Genomic DNA, 22,765 nt, shown 5'->3' with positions numbered 1-22,765 from the left:
CATTAACGAGTATAAATCACTAATTGTTTCAATTAAACTATAAATAGTGCCGAAAACACTCGTCTAGACTCGCTCATATCATCACTTTAACCTATTTTGCTCTCTGGAACACGAAATTCACGTCCAAATCGTTTTTCCGGCCAATCGTCGTTCACCCTCGAAACATAACACTTACAGGTAACTTGTATATGGTTTATGATAGTTTTTCATCGATAATTGAAAGCCCTAACTTAGATTAAACAAACATGGAATGAAATTGGAAAATTGGAAGTCTAGAGTTTTGGTATGAAGATGATGAAGTTTTTCATAATAATTTATAAATTTCTGTTTCTGTTCTTTAAACAAGTTATAAGCTGGTTCAAGTGGTTAAGACTTATGGGTGTGGTACACAGGACCCGGGTTAGAACTCGGGCCAGTGCATCATTGCTATTTATTTTTGTAAAACAATACCAGTTTATTCGCTTTATTAATCAAATAACTCATTTAAAAATCATAATAAATCTAATAAGGTTATTTTTAAACTAAACAAAATTTCATAAATTAAGTATAAATCTGTTCCCATGTAAAACCAACTTTCATTACCGTTAACTCGTAAATTTGAATTCGTTAAGCTTTAATTGTTTAACTTTTAATTCGTTAAAACCGTTAGAATTTAGTTAAATTCGTAAACTTTAACCCATGCCTAGCAAATGTCATTTTTAAATGTTAACTTATTAGCCAAATGATATTTAAATAATATATTTCATTAAATCATTTAAAATTATATTACGATTCGTTAGCCTTAACGCGCCAACTTTAAATTGTTAATCCGTTCAATGCAAAACCGTAACTCTCATATTAGTATTAAAGTTATAATATTAAAAACCATTAAACTTACATTAAGCATAGAATAATATTAAAATAATTCACGCCTTAAAATAATAATCGCGTCATCTTTAAAACCAAATAATTAACCCGTATAATCCCGTGAGCTAGTCTTTAAACATTCATATTTATTTTACTTATAGTTCGAGAAGTTCAATTGTTTCGGATTCTTTAGAGTACTTTCGGTTGCCTCGGTTTCGTTATTGCGCTTAGGTTTATATTTCAAGCTATCTTCGATTTCGAGGTGAGTTTTTCACCACCCCTTTTTAATGTTTTAATGTTTTGGGGTAGCATATGTATCCTTATTAAAATTCAAGCATTGTTTCTTCTATTACAAAACTATAATTCGTATATGGACTTGTGTGCTACTTGTATTACTTTCACGAATATTACTTGCACGATTGGGAAGCCTCAATAAGTATGATCATACCCCCCCCCCTTTGCACTCAGGTCCATTTGTATCGAGTGGAAAAGGGCCTCATTATCCGAGTACGTTGGTTGTTACCAACTGGAAAGGACCTTACTTGCGCGATTACCCGAGTACGTTGGTTGATACCAACTGGAAAGGACTTTACTTGCTCATTTATCACTTGTCCATGAATTGTATGATTTTTACGTATTATATCAAACTATGGGAATCTCACCAGCTATGTCCATAGCTGACTTTATTTTATACATATGCTACAGGTGTAAAGATACGAGAATGAAAGTTAGAAGACATATAGCATGCCTATAGGATATTCAAAGAACAACTTATCATTTGTTTATTAATTTGTTACAGCTTGTGTTATTTGATAAACTTGTGTTACATGAAGATATAAATGAAATAATGTTATTATGGTCACATAATAGTGTCACGTGTGTTTAAGCAATCTGTACGTCACACTCGGGCGTTTTCGCTTTAGCCGGGGTGTTACAGAAGAGTCTTCAGCCAGACTCACTCCTAAAACCTCAATTAGGAGGCTTCTCCTTTATTCTCTTCCCATCTGTGCTCCTCAACATTCTTCTCTTACACCTGGTCGAGAAGTAACCAATTGTAAAGCTCTCCTGGGCCCAAAAATATAAATTCAGCTCGGCCCACCAACTTTTGAATTTCCCGGGACCGAAACGTATGATATTCATGTAGCTCAAGAGGTGGTCATCCCTACATGATGATTTGGTGAAGTTAGGCAGGTATGATAATTTCCTACGAACAATTCGATCGCTGAGCCTCGGTATCCTTTCTCTTCTAGTCAATTTTTCAAACCTCGACACGTCCCGAATGGAGATTAAGTACAGTTCATGTTTTGGTTTATCAGATTCGATGTGTAATGCCATAGGAACCGACTCACTTACATCCTCATGGCTCTCCTCGCAAGGCTCCCTCTCGATTCCCACACTTGGCTCGTTATACAGTAAATCTTTAAGACGCTTTAAATCACCAAGTGGGTCAAACTCTCCTTCATCCATAGCAGTAAAATCCATCAACTCTTCATCAAGCTCACCCCTAAACTCGTCCTCCCAAGAGGGAGCACATTCCTCAATCTGAATTTCCGTCTCAACATCTTCAAACTCAATAAAAGGCTCACTAAGTTGTGACTGACTCATTAAGCTTAGCTGAATTCCATCTAAAGCTTGTTGGTTCGGAAATGGGGCATTTGGATTAGAGTAATGGATGATATGTAACCAATCGAATATTATCTCATCTGGATATGGTATTTGCTTGATGAATTCGCCGGATGATTTTTCATAACGGAATTGAGGTTTCACGTGTTTTTTTTTCTATGTGAGCCATTATCCTTTGTATTTCCAGTTGTCACATGGTGTAACCTCTTTGTTCCTTATAGGGGTATTCTTCAAATTCGATCCTGTAGTAACACTCCATGAAGATCATTGCTTAAGATAAACTCAAACAGAAAAGGATCACCGACACCAGACAGTAGTAAAATAAATTAAATAAGAATAATATGAAACTAAAACTAAATTAATTAAAATAACTAATCAAATCTAAAAATAAACACAAAAATACAATAGGCAAGTCCCCAACTTGCGTCGTTCTCCAATAGCCTCAAACGGTGTCCCCGGCAACGGCGCCAAAAACTTGATGTGCGAAAATATATATATAAATAGAATGTGATTGGCAACTAAGCTTTAAAAACCAAACAACCTAAACTAGTTCACACAATCGGCAAGTGTACCGGTCGTGTGTAGCAAAGAGAAAAGGAAGTCCGGATATCGAACTCAAGGACACGTGAGGTGGCTCGGAAAACTAGGCCCTAACTAAGTATTGCCTAATAAAAATATTTCACTTTATATTATTATTTTATTTAAATTAATTTAAACTAATTTAACTAACTTACTTAACTTAACTAAACTAACGAGAAAACTTAACAGCACCAACGAGGTTTTAACAAATATGGAGAAACGACTACCTAGGTAAGAATCCTTTTGACGGTTCAACGGCTAACGGAATTAACTAATCACATGACACCGGGATCTGAAAAGTAAATAAATTAACCAAGGCTCACTAAAGTTTGCTAGATCACCTCTCGGTCTCACCAACTAACCCTCACGAATCTAAGAAGATTGAATTAACCTACCGGGATAAAGATTACTAAGGTACCCTAATGACGCATCTCCTTTCGGACTCAACGACACAAAACCTGCTAAAAATTGGCACTAGCAACTCTAGGGATAAAGGGGTAACAATATTTAACTTGATCTAGGACACCTATTTGCACACAAATCTAAACCGAACAAGACCAAACTCGCTCTTGCACAATTCTAACCTAGCCAAATAAAGAAACGAGACAAACCAACTCCCTATTACCTCTCAGTCACAAGGAATGTGAACCTATTGAATTTTAATAATTAATTGCATAAAAGATTCCTATGGTCGTGCTAACCACAAACAGATCAAAAACACCAAGTCTATGACCTAAATGTAGAACCCTAACTGAATGACACAAAATCAATCAATCAAGGCAATAAGGAGAATCACATGCAAAAATTATATAAAAACAATAACTAACACATCCAAGATCGAATAAATAAAGCTTTTCAATAATAATATGTCGTGTAACTAGTCAAAACCAAATAAACCGTCAAACAAAACCAATATTCATCTCAACCTAGGTAGTTCTAATACTTAGCTACTCATAATAATAAATGAAAACAAAACAAGTCTAGTAGCAAAACACTTTCTCATAATTTTCATGAAGAGAAGCTAAAATAAAGTAGAAAACCAAACCAAGTAATCAATCCGCCATTCCAAGAATAATGGTAGCCTCTCTTCAGTTGCCCCCGGAAAACTTTATTGCGTGACCTCCAAAGTCTTTACTTTCTCCGCCGCCAAGTTTTCTCTTCTGTGTTTCACGAAAACAATAAATACAATAATGTCCTCAGTGACGGCTAGGTTCTGTCTTTATATAATGTGACATCCAATCATCACACAATCATGACGGCGACTCCTTTGACTTCTGCTCCACGAAAACATAATAATAATCATCAGACTCTATTTGTCAAAACCTAATTATTATTATTATTATTATTATTATTATTATTATTATTATTATTATTATTAATAGGCAATGCGTGCACTTTTTTTTTGTTTTCTTTTTTTTAAGATATTAAATATAATGTTAATTATAATAATAAAAGTTAGTGATATATAATATATGCTCGACCCTTCATTCGTCGGTCTCTAGTTTAGTAAAAGTGTTCCACTTTAGCCCATTGTCTCTAGAAACCATTAAAGTCATATATGAACCAAATAATAATAATATTAAATAAACACCTGGCTAAAAAGTATCCAAAATAATAGGAAATATTTATATAATAATATGTATATTTTAGACCACATCATAAGCCACGTTGGGTCGAGGACTACGCTATCTCGAGGGGAAAATTAAGTATCAAAATGTTTTGTGTCAACATGTTCACCAGCATGTGTTGCTAACGTATTTTATAAACTGGTTTACAGGTAATCAAGATTAGGTGTTTAGAGACAATGGATAGCCATTAGACGATTTGATGGCTCAGATGGAGTTTCAGATAATAAACTAATGTAAATTATGGTTTTTGTAACTCAAACACTTTTGTACCAACCACCGAGTGTTTAATTCCCGACTTTTGAAATATAAAATTATTTTAATCAAGACTTTCGCTTTGCAACCTTAAACTCTGATATATTTGCAAAATAGATACCAACTAATGGTTACACTCCTAGGCCCCAGATTGGGGTGTGACATTTGTAATACTCAGTTCAATTCGTTTGTAAGAACTTGATTCGATTCATTTGTAATAATTGATTCGATTCGTTTGTAAGAACTCGATTCGTTTGGAATACTCGGTTCAATTCATTTGTAATACTCAATTCGATTCATTTGTAAGAACTCGATTTGATTTGTTAAGAACTCGATTCGATTCATTTGTAATACTCGATTCGATGATTCATTTATAATACTCGATTCGATTCGTTAGAATACTCGATTCGATTCAGGATAGTAATCCAGAAACCAAATTAAAGTAGTTATTAGCCTACGTAGTAAGACTTAAGTAGAAAGTAGTTAATTAACACCTGTATTTTCACAGCCCACGGCCGCTATATCCCAGGAAGGGAGCCGCGAACATCGAGTGGTGGTATCGGTATTTATCAAAATAATTTGCAGCGGAATATTTAATCATGACCGTAGTTAGGAAAAATGATCGGAGTTTATAAAAACACCATGATTCTTATTTCATAAACTAGGGATAAAACCCATTTTTATAAAAATATAAGTTTTATAGGGATACACCCTAATTTACAAAACACGTTTCTTTATTCTAGTGACAAACCACTTATTTAAGCTGGAAGCCCGCAGACATCATTCCTTTGTCTCTAACAAGTCACCTGAAACATATTTAAAAATATATAATCAGTAGGAAATACTGGTGAATATATTCATTTATAAATGACACATTTTACAGCTACAGCATTAAGATGTTTTTACATCTGCCGGCTTACAAATTACTTAAAGGTACTTTTCACTCGACCATATATGTGACTGTGGTCATATGACTTATTGGCTAACACGTGTCCAATAAGTAACGTGTAATAGCCTAGTATGCAAGCCTTGTATACAAACCCCACAATAACAGCAGTAATCACCCCGTAAGTCTATAGAGACTTAATCGCTGTAATGTAATTAAAATCTTTTGAAAATATTTTGAAAGAATTTGGACTATCTGTCATGAGTTTGATGAGTTTAAAAATCTTCATGATAGTATTGGAAAACCAGTTGTCTCACATAAATGTGAGTTGTACAAAAACTCGAATGTCTCACCTTGAAAGTTTACAGTTAACGAGCCTCCTGATATTAAGTGCCTAGGTTAAGCACAATGTAGTATATATAAGTTAGTATAAACCCCGTAATCATAACATTATTCACGAGACTAGAAACTTTACACGATGACACAATGTCTTACCTTATTCAGGCAGAGCCTTTGGATTCGCGTATAAAAGTTTCTTGTATGATTTCTGGACCTGATAGTTTTTTTCCACCTATTTTTTCCCAATTCACTGGAGTTCTACAATTTCGTCCATAAGTACTTCAAATTGGGCAGCATTAATGCTTGTATGATAACTATTATTACAGGAGAATTCTATTAGGGGTAAATGGTCATCCCAATTTTCACCAAAATCTATTACACATGCTTTTAGCATGTCTTCCAATGTTTGTATGGTCCTTTCACTTTGACTGTCAGTCTATGGATGGTATGTTGTGCTCAAGTTTAACCTTGTTCCCATAGCTAATTGAAAACTTTTCCAAAAATGAGAAGTGAAACGGCCATCCTGATCAGATTCAATAAATAATGAAACTCCATGTAATGAGACGGCTTTGTCTACATACAGTTTAGCTAATTGTTCCATTTTAAAAGTTTCCTTCATTGGTATAAAATAAGTTGATTTTGTTAATCTATCCACAATCACCTAGATTGTGTAATTACCTCTTCTTGTTGTAGGTAATTTAGTAACAAAATCCATTGTTATTAATTCCCATTTCCATTCTAGCATTTCTAATTGTTGAAGTAATCCTGATGACTTCTGATGTTCATCTTTAGCTTGCGAATAAGTTATGCATCTCGAAACATAACTCGCTACGTCCTTTTTCATTCCTATCCACCAATAGGTTTTCTTCAAATATTGATACATTCTATCTTTTCCGAGATGCATCGAATATTTGGATTTATGATCTTCTTCAAGAATCCTTTCTCATAGATTTTTATTGATTGGTACCCAGATTCTGTTCCCCATTCGAAGAGTCTCATCATCTCCTTTCACCAGTTGATCAATTGTACTATTTCTTTTCTGATCAGCAATGTTATTTCCTTCTATTTCTTGTTTCTGGGCATTTTTCACTTCATCAATTAAGTTGATCTGAATTTCTAACCTTAGAGCTCTTGCTCTTTTAGGTTTCTCATGCTATTTTCTGCTTAATGCATCGGCCACTGCATTAGCCTTACCTTCACGATATTGGATTTCACAATCATAGTCACTAAGAATTTCCATCCAGCGTCTTTGCCTCATATTGATCTCCTTTTGCCTAACAATATATTTTAAAGTTTTATGATATGTGAATATGGTAAACTTACTACCATACAAATAATGTCTCCATATCTTTAGGGAAAAAATTATTGCTCCCAATTCTAAATCATGAGTTGTGTAATTCTCTTCATGCTTTTTCAGTTTTCTGGATGTGTAGGCAATAACTTTTTCATGTTGCATCAGTACACATCCTAATCCTGGTTTGGAAGCATCACAACAAACTATGAAATCTTTAGTTCCTTCTGGTAGTGCAAGTATTGAGAAATTTGTTAACTTTTACTTTAAAGTTACAAAAGCTTCTTCTTGATCGGGTCCCCATTCGAACTTGACATTTTTACATGTTAACTCTGTTAACAGAACTGCTATTTGGGAAAAATCTGAAATGAAGCGTCTATAAGATCCTAACAATCCTAAGAAACTTCGAATTTCTGTAAGAGTTTTAGGAATTTTCCATTTAGTGATGGCTTCTATTTTAGCAGGGTCCACATGAATACCTTCATGGTTAATCAAGTGACCTAGGAATTGTACATCCTGTAACCAAAACTCACATTTTGAGAATTTAGCATAAAGCTTCTCTTTTCTCAATAGTGTCAAAAGTGTATGAAGATATTTGACATGACCATCACTAGTTTTGGAATATATAAGTATATCGTCTATAAAAACGATTAAAAATTTATCCCGGTAGGGTTTACATATCCGATTCATCATATCCATGAATGCAGCTGGTGCATTGGTCAGACCAAACGGATGTAAATTCATAGTGACCATATCTCGTTCTGAAAGCAGTCTTTGAAATATCTTCTTCCTGCACTTTTAATTTATGGTATCCTGAGCGTAAATCGATTTTTGAAAAATATCGAGCTCCTTGAAGTTGATCAAATAGATCATCAATTCTCGGTAATGGATACCGATTCTTAACTGTACCTTATTCAATTCTCTATAATCAATACACATGCGCATCGACCTATCTTTCTTTTTAACAAACAGCACTGGTGCTCCCAGGGTGATTGGTTGTATGAAACCTTTTTCTAGCAATTCATCTAATTGCTTATTTAATTCTAACATTTCTGTTGGTGCTAATTGTATGGTACTTTGGAACTTGGTGTTGTTCTTGGTATCACATGAATTCTGAATTCCACATCACGATCTGGCGGTTTTCCAGGTAAATCTTCTAGGAAGACATCAGAATATTCTGATACTACCAGAATTTTTTTAGCTCCTTTCCTTTGGCGGTAATGATTACAAAAATCATATATACTACGCCTTGCTTCCTTATATAGTTTGTCGCTTTCATAACTGATATAAACTTTGTAGGTCTAGAAATTGTCTCCATGGATTGTAATAATCTCTTCTGTTGGCGTACGAATCTCAGCATAATTCTTACCACATAGTATTCGAGCATGATTGGCTGCTAACCAGTCCATTCCTAATAAAACATCGAATCCAACCAAATTCACTGGAAGCAAATTTTCTTTAAACCTGTGACCTAGTAAGTCTATATTTTCTCCTTAAAGTACTTCATGAATATGAGTTGAATTCCCGTCGGTTGTTTCTACAGTGCCGACTTAATTAAGTTTAGTTAAGAGTTGATTTAGGGCTTGGCAAAAATTCGTGTTTATGAAACTTTGATTTGCTCCAGAATCAAAAAATACTTTAGCGTAAACGTCATTAGTAAGAAACGTACCCGTAATGGCATCTGGAATTATTGTTGCTTCTTGTGCAGTAAGCTGAAAATATCGCACATTCGTCTTAGATCCATCTATATTCTTAGCTTTGTTGTCAGACACCTTTGTCAAATTTGGGCATTTTGGACGGATGTGGTCAGGTTCTCCGCAGTTATAGCAAACACGGTTTCTTTTCTTCTACATCCTTCATCTGTATGACCAACCATCTTGCAATAATTGCGGTACTTAGTCTTTTTAAAAACGCGTCTCCCTGAATGCCTCTTTCTGCAAATTTTACAGAAAGGCTGAATATAGAATTTCCCTGCTCCTTTCTTTCAAATTCTTGGGTAATTTCTGGGATAGATCCTTCTTTTTGTTCTCTTCCTTTGTTCGGATTAATCCTTCTATCATGGTATTGGCTAGCTCAACTGCTTCCTCTGGTCTAGCCGACTTTACCAGATCACGGATTTCACTTACTAATCTCCATAATATTAATTAGTACTGATTCTGGCAAAGGCAAAGCCGGTACCATTCTTGCATATTCGAATAATTTTTTCGTATACTCATGTAACGCACGTTAATTTCCGGTTCCAAGAGTTAAAGCTTGTAGAGTATGTATAATAATCGGGATTTATCCGACGTTTCTCGGAAGCCTTTGCGTCATCTCGGTACGTTAAATCACTTAGCTTTCCACACAAGTTGCTACACACTTCATACTAGAGGTACTAGAGTGTAATTTATTTTATATCATAATATATATAAAAAAAACTAACCCTAATACCCATGCAGCGCCGATCGGAAGAGAGACCCCCCCTGCTCAAAATTCTTCTGTCCAGCCAGCTTTGATCCGTAAAAACTTCAATTCCAGGTCGGTTTTATGATTCCCCATGTCTCTTACACGTTAATTGACCTTTGAATTACGCGTATTGATCGAAAAACCACTTGTTGTAGGCTAACCGGGTGGCTGTCCAATTGAGCTTTTCCGGGACTTTTTTGAGTGAGGTTTTTGCATCAAAATCCTCCTAGGTATTTGTAGTACATCATATTAAAATTTCGTGGCCATTGGAGGTGTTTAGGTCGGTCAATCGATTTTAGTTCGAAAACTAGGGTTTATCGGGTGTAGAATTGTCAATTGTTGAGTTTGATGCGTTAATCGATTGAATGACCAACTGAATCAGTTTGCATGGCCCTAGGGGGGTTTAAGGGCTGTGGAAAAATTATTTTTTTGGAAATCGGGGCTGTTTAGGTTGGTGATTAGTTAATCGAGTCGGTTGTGCGCAAATTGTCGTTTAAACATTAAAGTGAGCGTTGTAAAAAGGAACCGTCGACCCTATCAACTCGGGGGACATAATTATGATGTATGAAAAGGTTAAGATGGGAATTAGGTCCATTTAGGGCTGATTTGTTTGAAAAATTGGTTTTAAGATTTGGTGCGCGCAAATTCGACTCGAGTTGCATACCGACCGGTGAGTTGTGCATCATGGTTAGCCCGACCATGATCGTAGGGTGGATTTGGTTAATTGAAGGGTTTTAGGGGCTGAGGTAAAGTAATTGGGTATGGGTTGGGCCTCGGGCCAAGTTGTTGGGCCTCGGGCCAAAGTGTTGGGCTTGAACGGCCCATTAGGCAAGTGTGTTCTTACGATCTAGTTTAGTGACGCGTTGTGTACAATTTACAGGCCCTTACTTGTGAGTTTGCACTTAGGGATTTCCTAGCTCGTTGCAGGTGTTCGGTTGAATTCAGGTGAGTTCTTGATGCCCCGTTTAACTCTTTTTAAGTTTTGGGCTAGCATGCACATCTAAGCAAATTTTGCTTGATGAAATGTTTTAAACTAATTTTGCATAGGCTTGCTAGTATTGGTAGGCCTTGGAATGTTATAGAATGTGTGTATGCATATATATTATTGTATGGCCAATATTTGGCGAATGTTGTATTCGCTATCGACTACAGAATGTTACGTATGCCTACTTCGTGTTTGCATGCGTTGAATGGAATGTTACGTGTTGGGGTTGTACGTTTTCTCGGCCCTGAATGTTATTATTGAATGTTATATATATTTATATATATATGAATGCACGTATAGAGATGTTCATACGTAAGGATGATTATTTATTAAATGTGATGACCTAACTGATGTATTTCCGTTTACAGTTTTAAAACCGTTGGAATGATTATGAAGACTTTTGTTACTTATTTAAAACTTGAACTCACTCAGCTTAAGCTAACTTTGTGTGCATGTTAGTGTGAGTTTCAGGTTAGGAAGAGGATGTCTTATCGCTTGGACGTGCACGAAGCTACTTGGACGGTGAAGAGCATACGGGATTTGAAGACTTTATTATTAAACATTTCCTTTTAAAAATTTTTATTAAAGATAATTAAGTTGGTTTTGGGCAAAATTCCTGGGTTTTGGGAACTTATTTTATTATTTACGTTTTCCGCTGAATTTTACTCTGAAATTGGTTGCTTAATGGGACGATTGATTTTTTTTTTTTTTTAGTTTTAAATATTTTATAAGTGTTTTGTATGATTACTAATTGTGGGGTTCACGGGGTTCGGGGCCTTACAACTCACAACATTTCATACCTTCCATCTTGTGGTTTAAGAACATAGTAGCAATTTTTTCTCTTTCATGTGAAAGACAGAATTTCCTTTCTACTATTTCTTTGAATTCTCCCTAGGTCATAGTGTAAATCATGTTAATTCCTTTTTCCTGGAGGACTGTATTCCACCTAACTAATGCTTCATTAATGAATAGATTAGAAGCATACAATATTTTTCTTCTTCAACATATTTTCTGATTCTTATAACAGTTTCTGTCTTTTCTATCCAGCGCAGTGCTGAAATGGCTCCTTCATTCCAAAAAATTCGGTTGGCTTACAGGCCACTCAATCCTTGTAAGTACAACCATTAGTTTTGTTTTATTTTATTTATTTTTTTGACTTTTTGGGTAATTTGTTTCTATTTCCTTCATTCACACTGTTACTAGCCTCAGTGTCAGACTTTCGTTTGTTACTCTCGGTCTTATCCCTAATTATAGTTAATGGTTGCCTAATAGCTTCAGCAATTTGAGGGATTGCTTCAGCGATTCTCTGAGCTATCATATTTTCAATAGCATTCATATTCAGAGCATTTTCTTGATTCGAATTTTCATGATTGTGCTTGTTTTCATGATTGTTTTGGTTTTCACTGTTGTTTTGGTTAGAAAGAACATCATTCGACATCTAAATTGCAAACAAGAAAGGAATTATTAATATCATAATTAAATAATAAAGTAAGCAAGATATTAACACATAAGCATAGAATATGTTAACACATCGGCACAGAATATGTCAAAATCGTCGATCATTGCGACATTTGTTCTTTTTATATATATGCATCATAATATTTTACATCTAATCTATATTTTCTATATATTCTACATATATACATACACATCTTTTTTTACAAGAAAGAAATTACGATAATGAACATATATATTAGTAGTCTTCATATATACGGTTCTCGATCATAATATCTCCAAGTGATATTCTCCCCAATATTTCTCTGTCTGTTGCCGGTGTCAATCAACTCTTCCCCATAGTGACGAAATTTTGTCGTCATCTCTGGTGTTATTGTGGGGTAGTTGGACCTCTCGGCTTGGAACTGTGCATATGGATTTATCATCATGGTATGGAACTGCTAGTAATTAGTCCACCATTTTTCTAACTGAGCATGGTTAATAAGTTCATCAGGGGGGAGGTATTTTTTCTTGGTTTTGAGTAGGTATGGTCGGGTAGATCGAGATTCCTACACCTATATCATTTATTATTGGTTGAAAAATTTCACATTGATCTAGGCATCTACCTAGCCTTTCTTGCATTGGTATTTATGTAGGGGGTTGTGGTTGAGATGATTCTGGTTCCGGTTCTGGTTATGTTTGTGGTGTTGGAACTACTATTCCTCTCTTTTGTTTTCTCATTACTTTTTGCCAGTTCTTATACCTCCTTCTCCTTTTTGGTTTTGGTTGCTCTAGAGGTTGTGCCTAGAATATCATAGGTTCTGGGTATTATGTATTTTGTTCACTAGAGTTTCACACATCCATATCCGCAGTGTTAACGGATATGTTTTCGAAGGCTTCAACGAGCTCACTCATGTTGTTAATCAAGAATAATAAAACAACGAACTCCAAAAGAAAATCATATTATTTATATTCACATGTAGTTAGGATCTTATCCATATGGTTAACACATAGGTTAATACATTTTTTTCCTAATTCTTAATTTTAAGATTAAGTATTGTTAAAATACTTGTATTGCTTAAACCAGTGGCTCTGATACCACTTCAGCTTTCACAACCCCCAACCCCTATACACCGAGAGGGGAGCCGTGAACATCGAGTGGTGGTATCGGTGTTTATTAAAATAACTTGCAGCGGAATATTTCATCAGGACCGTAGTTAGAAAAAATTATCAGTGTTTATAAAAACACCATGATTCTTATTTAATAAACTAGGGATAAAACCCATTTTTATACAAACATAAGTTTTATATGGATAAACCCTGATTTACAAAACACATTTCTTTATTCTGGTGATAAGCCATTTATTTAAGCTGTAAGCCCGCAGGCATCTTTCCTTTGTCTCTAATAAGTCACCTGAAACATGTTTAAAAATATTTGATCAGCAGGAAATACTGGTGATTACTTTCATTTATAAATTACACATTTTGCAGTTACATCATTAAGATGTTTTTACATCTGCCTGCTTAAAAATTACTGAAAGGTGATTTTCACTCGACCGTATATGTGACTGTGGCCATGTTACTTATTTGGATAACACATGTCCAATAAGTAACGTGTAATAGTCCATTATTAAAACCTTGTATACAAAACCCCACAATACCATTAGTAACAACCCCGTAAGTCTATAGAGACTTAATCATTGTAATGTAATTAAAATCTTTTGAAAATATTTTGAAAGAATTTGGACTATTTTTCATGAGTTTGATGAGTTTAAAAATCTTCATAACAGTATTGGAAAACCAGTTGTCTCATACAAATGTGAGTTGTACAAAAACTCGAATGTCTCACCTTGAAAGTTGACAATTAACGAGCCTCCTGATATTAAGCGCCTAGGTTAAGCACAATGTAGTATATATAAGTTATTATAAACCCCATAATCATAACAATAATCACGGGACTAGAAACTCTGCACAATGACACAATGTCTTTACCTTGTTTAGGCAGAGCCTTTGGATTGGCGTATAAAAGTTTCTTTCCATCAAAGAGGGTATCGTGAAGACCACTTGGGTTTTATACTAATGCCTCTATAAATGATAAACAACAGAGAAACCATGAGAAATGAGCAAGGAACGAAGTCTGGATCTCTATCCTATTTGTAGCTAAAAATATTAGTTCGCGTAGCACGAAGGAAACACAAACAAGTGGTTCGCGTAGTGCGAAGTGATCATAGGGTTGTCAAGTCTGCCCTAGCTATGCCACGTGACACACGTGAACGGCAATGCGAGTGTGCGTAGTGAAAAGTGTGCCATCAAAGCACCGCATTGCCCCCATTGCACTTCGCCCGAGCCCGTGCCCGTGAGCGTGCACGTCGAGTGCTTCACACCCTCCGCTAGGACCACTAGGTGTGTCTTGTCATATAAGAATATTATCATATGATCCCTCTTTCTTATGAAGAGCTTACAAGTTTTGTAATCTAGAGATGTGGGATAAGAACTCACTTTCTTATTTATACCAAGGTGGAAACAATTCATATTCTTTCCTCCACCAATGTGGGATGGAATTCACTTATTTTATTTTCTCCATTCTTCCTTTTTGCTTATATTTTGTTTGTCATATATATCTGTTAAACAGTTAGCCATGCCCAGCTGAAGAGAGGTGTTACAATCAATTCTGAAATAAACAGGACCCAGTTGAGTTTCTAGCCCCCTTTCTCTGCTATGTTTTTCTGGGGCTGTGTGCATACTGCTATGTGTTTAGTTAATACACTTACATTAAGTGGTAAGTGTACGCTATATGAATGCTTACAAATGATACTTGAATGATATAGAAAGAGTTAAGGGTATATACGCAGATGTACATGAAAATATATAACCAAAAGTATGTAAGTATGTATGGTTGTATGGTACGAAAAAAAGGGACCAGACCCTAATAATATCCGAGGAAGAAAGGACCAAACCTAATAATATCCGAGGAAGCAAGGACCGGGCCCTAATAATATCTGAGGAAGCAGGGACCGGACCCTAATTATATCCGAGGAAGTAGGGTGAAATGCTCTTTAAAACATAAAGATAATTATGTATGTATTAGTAAGTTAAAGCAAGAAAGAATGAAAGTATGAAAATATGAAAGTAATAAAGTATGAATGCATGTAAGTATGTATAAATGAAATGTAAGCAGGTTAAGTATGTATATGTATCTTCGAATGCGTATACGTACGTATGTGAATGTAATGTATGTTGCCTGATTAACTAGAACTCACTCAGCATAACTACTTTTAGTATGCACGCAGGCAAATAGAATGAGGCAGCTAGCTAGGGAGGGACACATGGCATATGAAGAAAGTCTGGCATTGAAGGAAAGAAAAGTTTATGTTATTTCATGTTCTGTTTTAAGACTAGTTTGGGTATTGATTAAAACGAGATTTGGATATTTTGTAATATATGGTCGACTTTTAATTATTCCGCAAAATGTTGTAATTTACTCTAATATTTAGACGGTGTTTCTGAGTAAATCCAACGTCCAGTGTAGTGCACCGGATCTGGAGCCTTACTTAGCATAATGGTTTTCGTATATTTTTGTAAAATACAATTTTATATATTACCCGACCGATAACTTTCATTAGGGGTGAGCAACTTAACCGTCATAACCGGTAACCGAACCATAACCGTCATAACCAAACCAATTTTAACCTCTAACCGACATAACCAATGGGTCGGTTTAATGAATTTTTGAAAACAGTCAAATACGAGTCGGTTTTGGTTGAAGATAATTCCAAACCCGCCATAACCGATCCGACCCATTTATTTAACCAACAATACGTTTGGGGTTAACTTTCATCAAACATATTGTCATATTGTACCATTTTAATGTTTTCGGTTCAACGTTATTATCGAATTAACTTGAACTTCATTAACGGATTATATAAAGTTGTTTTTTTTTATAATATTTGGTATTAATGCTACCTTTTGTTGGATTATGTTATGTCGTATTTTTTAATATTTAATACCAAACTTTTAGGCTCAATTACATTGTCTTGGTTACGGTTAACCGACCCATAACCGCCTCGCTATAACCATCAAAACCGTTTAACCGAAACCGCAATAACTGATCGGTTATGGTTATGGTTATCCATTAACCGACATATTGGCTATGGTTATGTGTTTGGCCCAAATCCGCCCTAAACCGATCCATTCACACCCCTAACTTTCATTATACTATATAATTTTATAACTTAATGTGTTTCAATATTGTGTTTTAATTGGTCATGCAATTTTTTACGTAACGATTATATGATTAACTAATTTTATACACACACCTAATAATAAATCTACTAACAAAAACGTTAAAATTGTTAAATAGTAAACCTGTAATTCTCATAACTTTCTATTCATCTAATTTATTTTAATTACAAATAATAATAATAATAATAATAATAATAATAATATTTACGTAAAATCATCTGTTCACATAAATTCATAATTTTATATTTCTTTAAATAAACTGGGCAATTAATCAATCACATAAACAATCATATATGTTTCGTCTGTGTGATACACGGCAATTAATCTAGTAACTAACATAATAGTACCTATATTTTTAAACCCTTTTTATAATATAATATTCTAATTATTACATAACTAAATCAATATCCACTAAAATATAACAACTCACGTAGCATAACATGATTGAGGAATTTTAATATATAATCTATGTTTATAAACATACATTACTTGAGGTTTAAATTGCATACAAAGGTGTGTTACTTTTGATAAATAAATAGAGCATGATTACTCATTCTAGTCATGATGGGCTCTACATATTTACTTCTTTAGTATACACTACCCACACGTTAGGGAACTATAATAACAATCATAGGGTCATTAGACTATTCACAATGTTATGGGCACCCTTAAAGCCCTTAGCTGTCGTATCATTTACCACATTATATCCTTATAAATTCTTAAAAACTCTTATTTCATCTAATCTTACAAATATCCTTACCATTCTTATTTTCCACCTCATCTCCTACAGCACTATGCCCAACATTTAAATAAAACATTTTCTTTTACTTAATTGGACCCACTCATATGCAAAAATCAAGGCCCTTGTGGAAGGGCTTGGTTTTCTAAACACCTAAGGGCATAATTCTCCAATGGTAGGTACATGTAAAGGCTAACAATAGTATGCAACTTAAAAATGCATTGGAGATGGTCTTAATAACAATAAAAACCCTAAAACAATTAAAAAGTACATGGAAAACCAAAAACTCGAACACTAAAAGGTCGTGGAAGTCTGATATGAAAATGTGTGTATAATATAAGATATAATCTAACAAGTACTACTTGCCTAAACACCTAACTACAAGCAATTCATATGTTATATAGTGTCATTTACATAACTTAGCAACATGTTATCTAGTACCACAAACAAACATGGCAACTAGTGTGCATCAAACCTGACAATTTCATTATGTAATTCAAAGGTTACAATTTGTCAAAGGTTGTTAAAGTCCATGCTCACAAGTCACAAGTTTTGAAGGTGTGCATCAAAGGTTATATAATGAAAGCTTTCAGAAAGATCGGAATGATTCACGATCACATGATAAGGACTAGAGATACGTTCACATAATGAGAGTTTTCAGACTGATCGGATTGATTCACGACCGCAACTAATCAATCTGCATCTACGTAACATCTACATAAATCGATTAAATTCACCTATTGCCATTAATATAAACTTGTTTGGCCATTTTAAGCAAATTTTGACCGGTATTTGACCATTTATTAAATTCCAACCTACTGACCGAATTAATTATGAAATTCTCCAATTTAAATTTAATTGCATTTGACCGCAGTCAGGGCTTCTTTTTTTATGACAACGAAAACATTTATAATACCATACCAAAATTACAACACAGAGGACCAGCCCTACAGATAACACCTAAATTGCCCAGTTACACATTAAAAGTTTAAAACGAATCCAATCGTCCCATGTCAACGTTGTCCCTCCCGATCTATTCTTAACCCAAAGAAAACTGAGAGCTTTAATATCCCCAACCAACATAACCACTGAACCCGCAACACCAAATTATCTCTTGTTCTCCACAAAGACCAAAACGAGACGATCGAGGCAAATAGCATGAAACATCTTTGCTTTTCTTTTGAGTGAAGCTATGCAAATCCAAGTTTTTTCCTAGTCACCTCTGCAGCCCAATCCCAAACACCACAAATCACCCCCCCCCCCCCCACCCATCTGCCATCATTAACCGATTCGATATTCTTACCCATTCATACAGGAGTGGGAATTTTACACACAAAATTAGCTCTTCCCCAATCCAATAATCCAACCAAAACAAAGAGTTATACCCGCCTTTAATCACCTGTTTAAAGAGCTTACCTAATTTAATCCCCACTAGATCGAAATATTCATTACCTGTTTCCATGGGCCCGTTGGTGACAGCTTTACCATAACCCATCCTTTATCACAAGAAGGGCCTCCTTAATCAATCCAGTTTTTCGAGGACCCATCCGTTGCACAAAATAAGGAAAAGTAGTAAGTCAGCAATGAATATAGCAACTATTTTGTTACCGTGACCCAGCCACCAAATGACATTTTTCGCTTTCCAAATCAACAACCTTTTCGTAAACACATCTATCACCGGATCCCATGCCTTAACTACATTTATGCTGCCACCTATTTGGAGTCCAAGATATTTAAACAGAAATACACCCACCCGAAATCGGAAAGTTTCAGCCACAGCTCGTTGTTCAGCCAGGTCAACCCGCGTACCAAAGACCTGACACTTAGACAAATTTAATTTTAAGCCCAAGACTAAGTAAATTACCGCGGAATACGGCATATATTTACAGCATTATTCACCTCCCAATCACCCAAAAAATACAACATTATCAGCGTAAATAAGATGTGAGATCACCAGTCCACTATGCGTCTATGCCCACGCCTAAGACCCCAAAAAATGCCACACACAGTAGCCCGTTTCATAATCATGGACAACGCTTCCATCGCTATGATAAATAGAAAAGGCGATAACGGTTCGCCTTGTCGGCGCCCGCGATAACACGTGAACTCCCGCGTGGGCGACCAAAACCGAAGCTCGACCTGCCACTAAGATCACAGCAACCCACTTCCTCCAAAGTAAACTGAAATTATTTGACTCATAACAGAATCCCAAATCAACGAGCCGTAGGCCTTGTCTAAATCCAATTAGAAAATCATCCCACGTTTCTTAGACTTTCTCAGCCAAGCCACGATCTCATTCAACATCAGAGGCCCATCCAAGATACTCCAGTTAGCTAAGAAAGCCAACTGCTCCACAGATATCAACTTCCCAATCACCCTTTTTAGTCTCGCCACCAACACCTTCAAGACAACCTTATTAATGCATTCAATAAGACTGATTGGTCGGTGAAAAGGGCAATAAATGAAGATAAGCATCCATTACTAAGCGACACCGAGTTAAAAAATTCAGAAAGGAGATTCATGAAATTTGTTCGAAAGCAGCCCCAACGTCTTTGGAAGAATATGAAATTAAACACGTCTGGGCCCGGCGCCCTATCTCCATCACACTCCCCACACAGCCGGCCGCCTTAATTTCTGAGACTGAAAAAGATCTAACAAGTGAAGAAGCCTCCCCCTCATCCAACACGGACAGATCTGGACATTTCAAAAATGGTCTAGAGCCGATCAGTTCTTTAAACTTCTATGCAAAATACTCAAAAACCGTTTCCTTCACTGCTAATGGATTATTCACCCAAATGCCATCAATTGATAACCTATGTAACATTGTAACCGATTATTACTTAGATTAGCGTTTAAAATGCCATGAAAATAGTTCGTGGTTTAATCCCCATCGACCGTGCTGAATATCTTTCTGCTTAAGGGCTTCATACTCCGACACATACGCCCTACATCGGGCTCTTTCGTCCAGCTCTGACTGCGAGAGCTGGCACGTCTCCGCCTCTATCTCCAATGCCCAGATAGTCTTCTTATTTGGCTCGTACACCGCGTCTCGGCTCTTGTTATTCTCTGCTAGCCAAGACTTGATTCTAGTTTTAACCCACTTAAGTTTAGTTGCCAAAGCCAAATCTGCAGGCCTCGAAAACACAAATCTCGAACACTGTCCTTCCACAAAATCCAAAAACCCGGGACGTTCTAACCATGAGTTAAAAAATCATGACCGAAGTCCGCATCCACGGGGGATAGCAATATAGGCCTATGGTCCGAACTCTGAGCAGCCTTTGGATAACACCATTAAGGATGTCGAAGGCCAGCCATTCATAAACTCCTGGCAAACAAGAGCCCGATACAATTTACTTAATTTATACCCACAATACAAGACATAAGTAAATACCCCCTGCGCATATCGTATTCCAGCAACTCCGCCCTATTTATAAACCAATTAAACGCGTCTGCATATGAAGCAATAAATTCGGAATCACCTCTCCGAAGGATCCCGAACCTCGTTAATATCTCCTATTAAGACCCAGATACCCGGTATTGATTCTTTGACAGCTAACAGGTAGTCCCAAAGGAACCTTTGTTCAACCGCGCCATTGGACTGACATTTACCACATTCAACAAAGTATCGAACGAGATAACTACGCCCCTTACCACCAAATAACGCCGGTTTGTTATGGCCCCTGTCTTCTTAAAAAAGGTTGGGACCCCTAAACTCAACAGCCCACCTGATCTTCCACTGGCACCAACAAAATCGAAATCCATATAAGTTCAGTCCCAGAAACGACAAATCCAATTCTTAGCAACCGAACGTAGTTTAGACTCCTGAATTGCAATGAAGTGAACTATATGATAAGTTTTCAAACTGCAGATCCAATCTGCCTTTTTGGACTCACCCGCCCATAATAGACAGAACATTCATGATCAACTCTAATATTAACAATGACCATAACTTGTTATTTCATCAATTGTCACCATTGGTGAAAATGAGTAAAAAGCACACCATTTACTTAAATTACAAGTTTTTCTTAATTCTTAAATGTGCTAATATTGACCCATACTGCGTTTCTAATAAGATAATCAAAACCTAAAACTAATATGCTTTTGCATATAATATAGCAAAGCTTATACGAAAAATGATATAGCATAATATAGCAGGCTATAACTGAGAAGGATGCAAGTCAATCAAGTTTAACTGTAAAGAAAGTGCATTTATAACAAGAAAAGAAAACAGATGGTGACATGAATAAACTTTTGCATCAAATATAATAACTAGTGCTTATTACTTGATAACTTCATAATCAAGGTGATTAACAAGCAGTCTAAGATTACATCAATCATATTTCGTTACAAATTCAATTTACAAATATAACCTCACGTTACAACAAAAAAATTAGAACTTTAATCCTAATTTCAAATGGTTTATAATCTCATAAATAACCAATGTTACATAAAAGACTTATAATTTGAAATAAAAATTAACCTTCATGAGCAGAAAAGTCTTGAAAACAGGTAACTATGGCAACCCTGCACGGTATCAAGCAACGGGCTCGTTTGGCACGCTTCATCCACCCCTCGGTTCTTCCACTTCTTCAACAACTCCTCAGCAACAAACGACACCCGGTGTTGCAACACAGCCGCAGCAAGCGGTCCCACCAGGTTCAGTCGGGTTGCAGCTGATATAATATCCCTCACCGTTACAAACATAAACGCCCTTTGACATGTTTCACTATCCAATCCAACGAGCCCACAAACGAGCCCAAAAACTGGTGCATGGTGAAAACATACATCCCCATTGTTCAAGCACGCGGTTCTAATCGTTTTTAATAGCGGGATCTCTGAAAAAATTGAAGAAGATATCCTCATTAGCGCGGATCCTTGTGAAATTGATGCCTTACGGGCTGTTTCATTTGTTAGTGTTGCGTTTAGAATCGTGTCGAGGTGTTGCAATGTTTGATAATCAGGTGATGTGGCGGCTGAGTAGACGAAAGGAAGAAGGAGGCTTCCGGTGTTATCTAACGTGTGGATGATGTATGATTGAAGGTGTTCAGGGTTAGCAACTATGTGTGCTTGCATTGCGGATTCTAAACCAAAGGAATGAGCAAAGCCGCCAGTTGGAAGAATGGAATCCACTAATTGCCATTTGCTCCATTGAAGGAGAGAATCTGATTCTGGTGATGATAATCGATCGGTCATGTCCATCTGGTGTATAAGACAAACGAGTATTATATGATCGGTATCAAGTAAACGGCAAACAAACTAAATGTTCAATGAACTTAATAAACGAACGAAACTTCTTATTCATATTCATATAGTCATTAGTTAAACGAATGAAAATGAACGGACAGCTTGTAATTGTAAACGCTCAGTGAAGTGTTAGGAGAGAAGTTTGTTTGTTTAATAAACGAACGAACAGACATGAGCAAAACATTTTGTTCATACAATTAAATGAATGAAAATGATGAGACGTCTCATTTGT

At 35.9% G+C, this 22,765-nt stretch overlaps 1 protein-coding gene across 1 annotated transcript; it reads right to left on the bottom strand.

Moving 5' to 3' along the window:
• Nucleotides 1-21,629: 21,629 nt before the first annotated feature.
• Nucleotides 21,630-22,523, bottom strand: LOC143570762 (urease accessory protein F-like). The gene has a single exon (XM_077056334.1). It carries the CDS (start codon nt 22,486-22,488, stop codon nt 21,772-21,774), a length of 717 nt encoding a protein of 238 aa, XP_076912449.1. The 5' UTR covers nt 22,489-22,523; the 3' UTR covers nt 21,630-21,771.
• Nucleotides 22,524-22,765: the final 242 nt, after the last annotated feature.

This window comes from Bidens hawaiensis, unplaced genomic scaffold (genome assembly GCF_021521415.1).
Source record: "Bidens hawaiensis isolate Kalapana, Puna unplaced genomic scaffold, B.hawaiensis_p1.1 tig00001299_1, whole genome shotgun sequence".
In the NCBI taxonomy this organism is placed as follows: Eukaryota; Viridiplantae; Streptophyta; class Magnoliopsida; order Asterales; family Asteraceae; genus Bidens; species Bidens hawaiensis.
Note: the sequence above shows the minus strand (reverse complement) of the source record. Positions and strands in the feature narration are given on the sequence as shown.

What these genes read in the sequence shown, in the direction of transcription:
- LOC143570762 (XM_077056334.1), bottom strand. Translation starts at nt 22,488, where the DNA reads ATGGACATGACCGATCGATTATCATCACCAGAATCAGATTCTCTCCTT.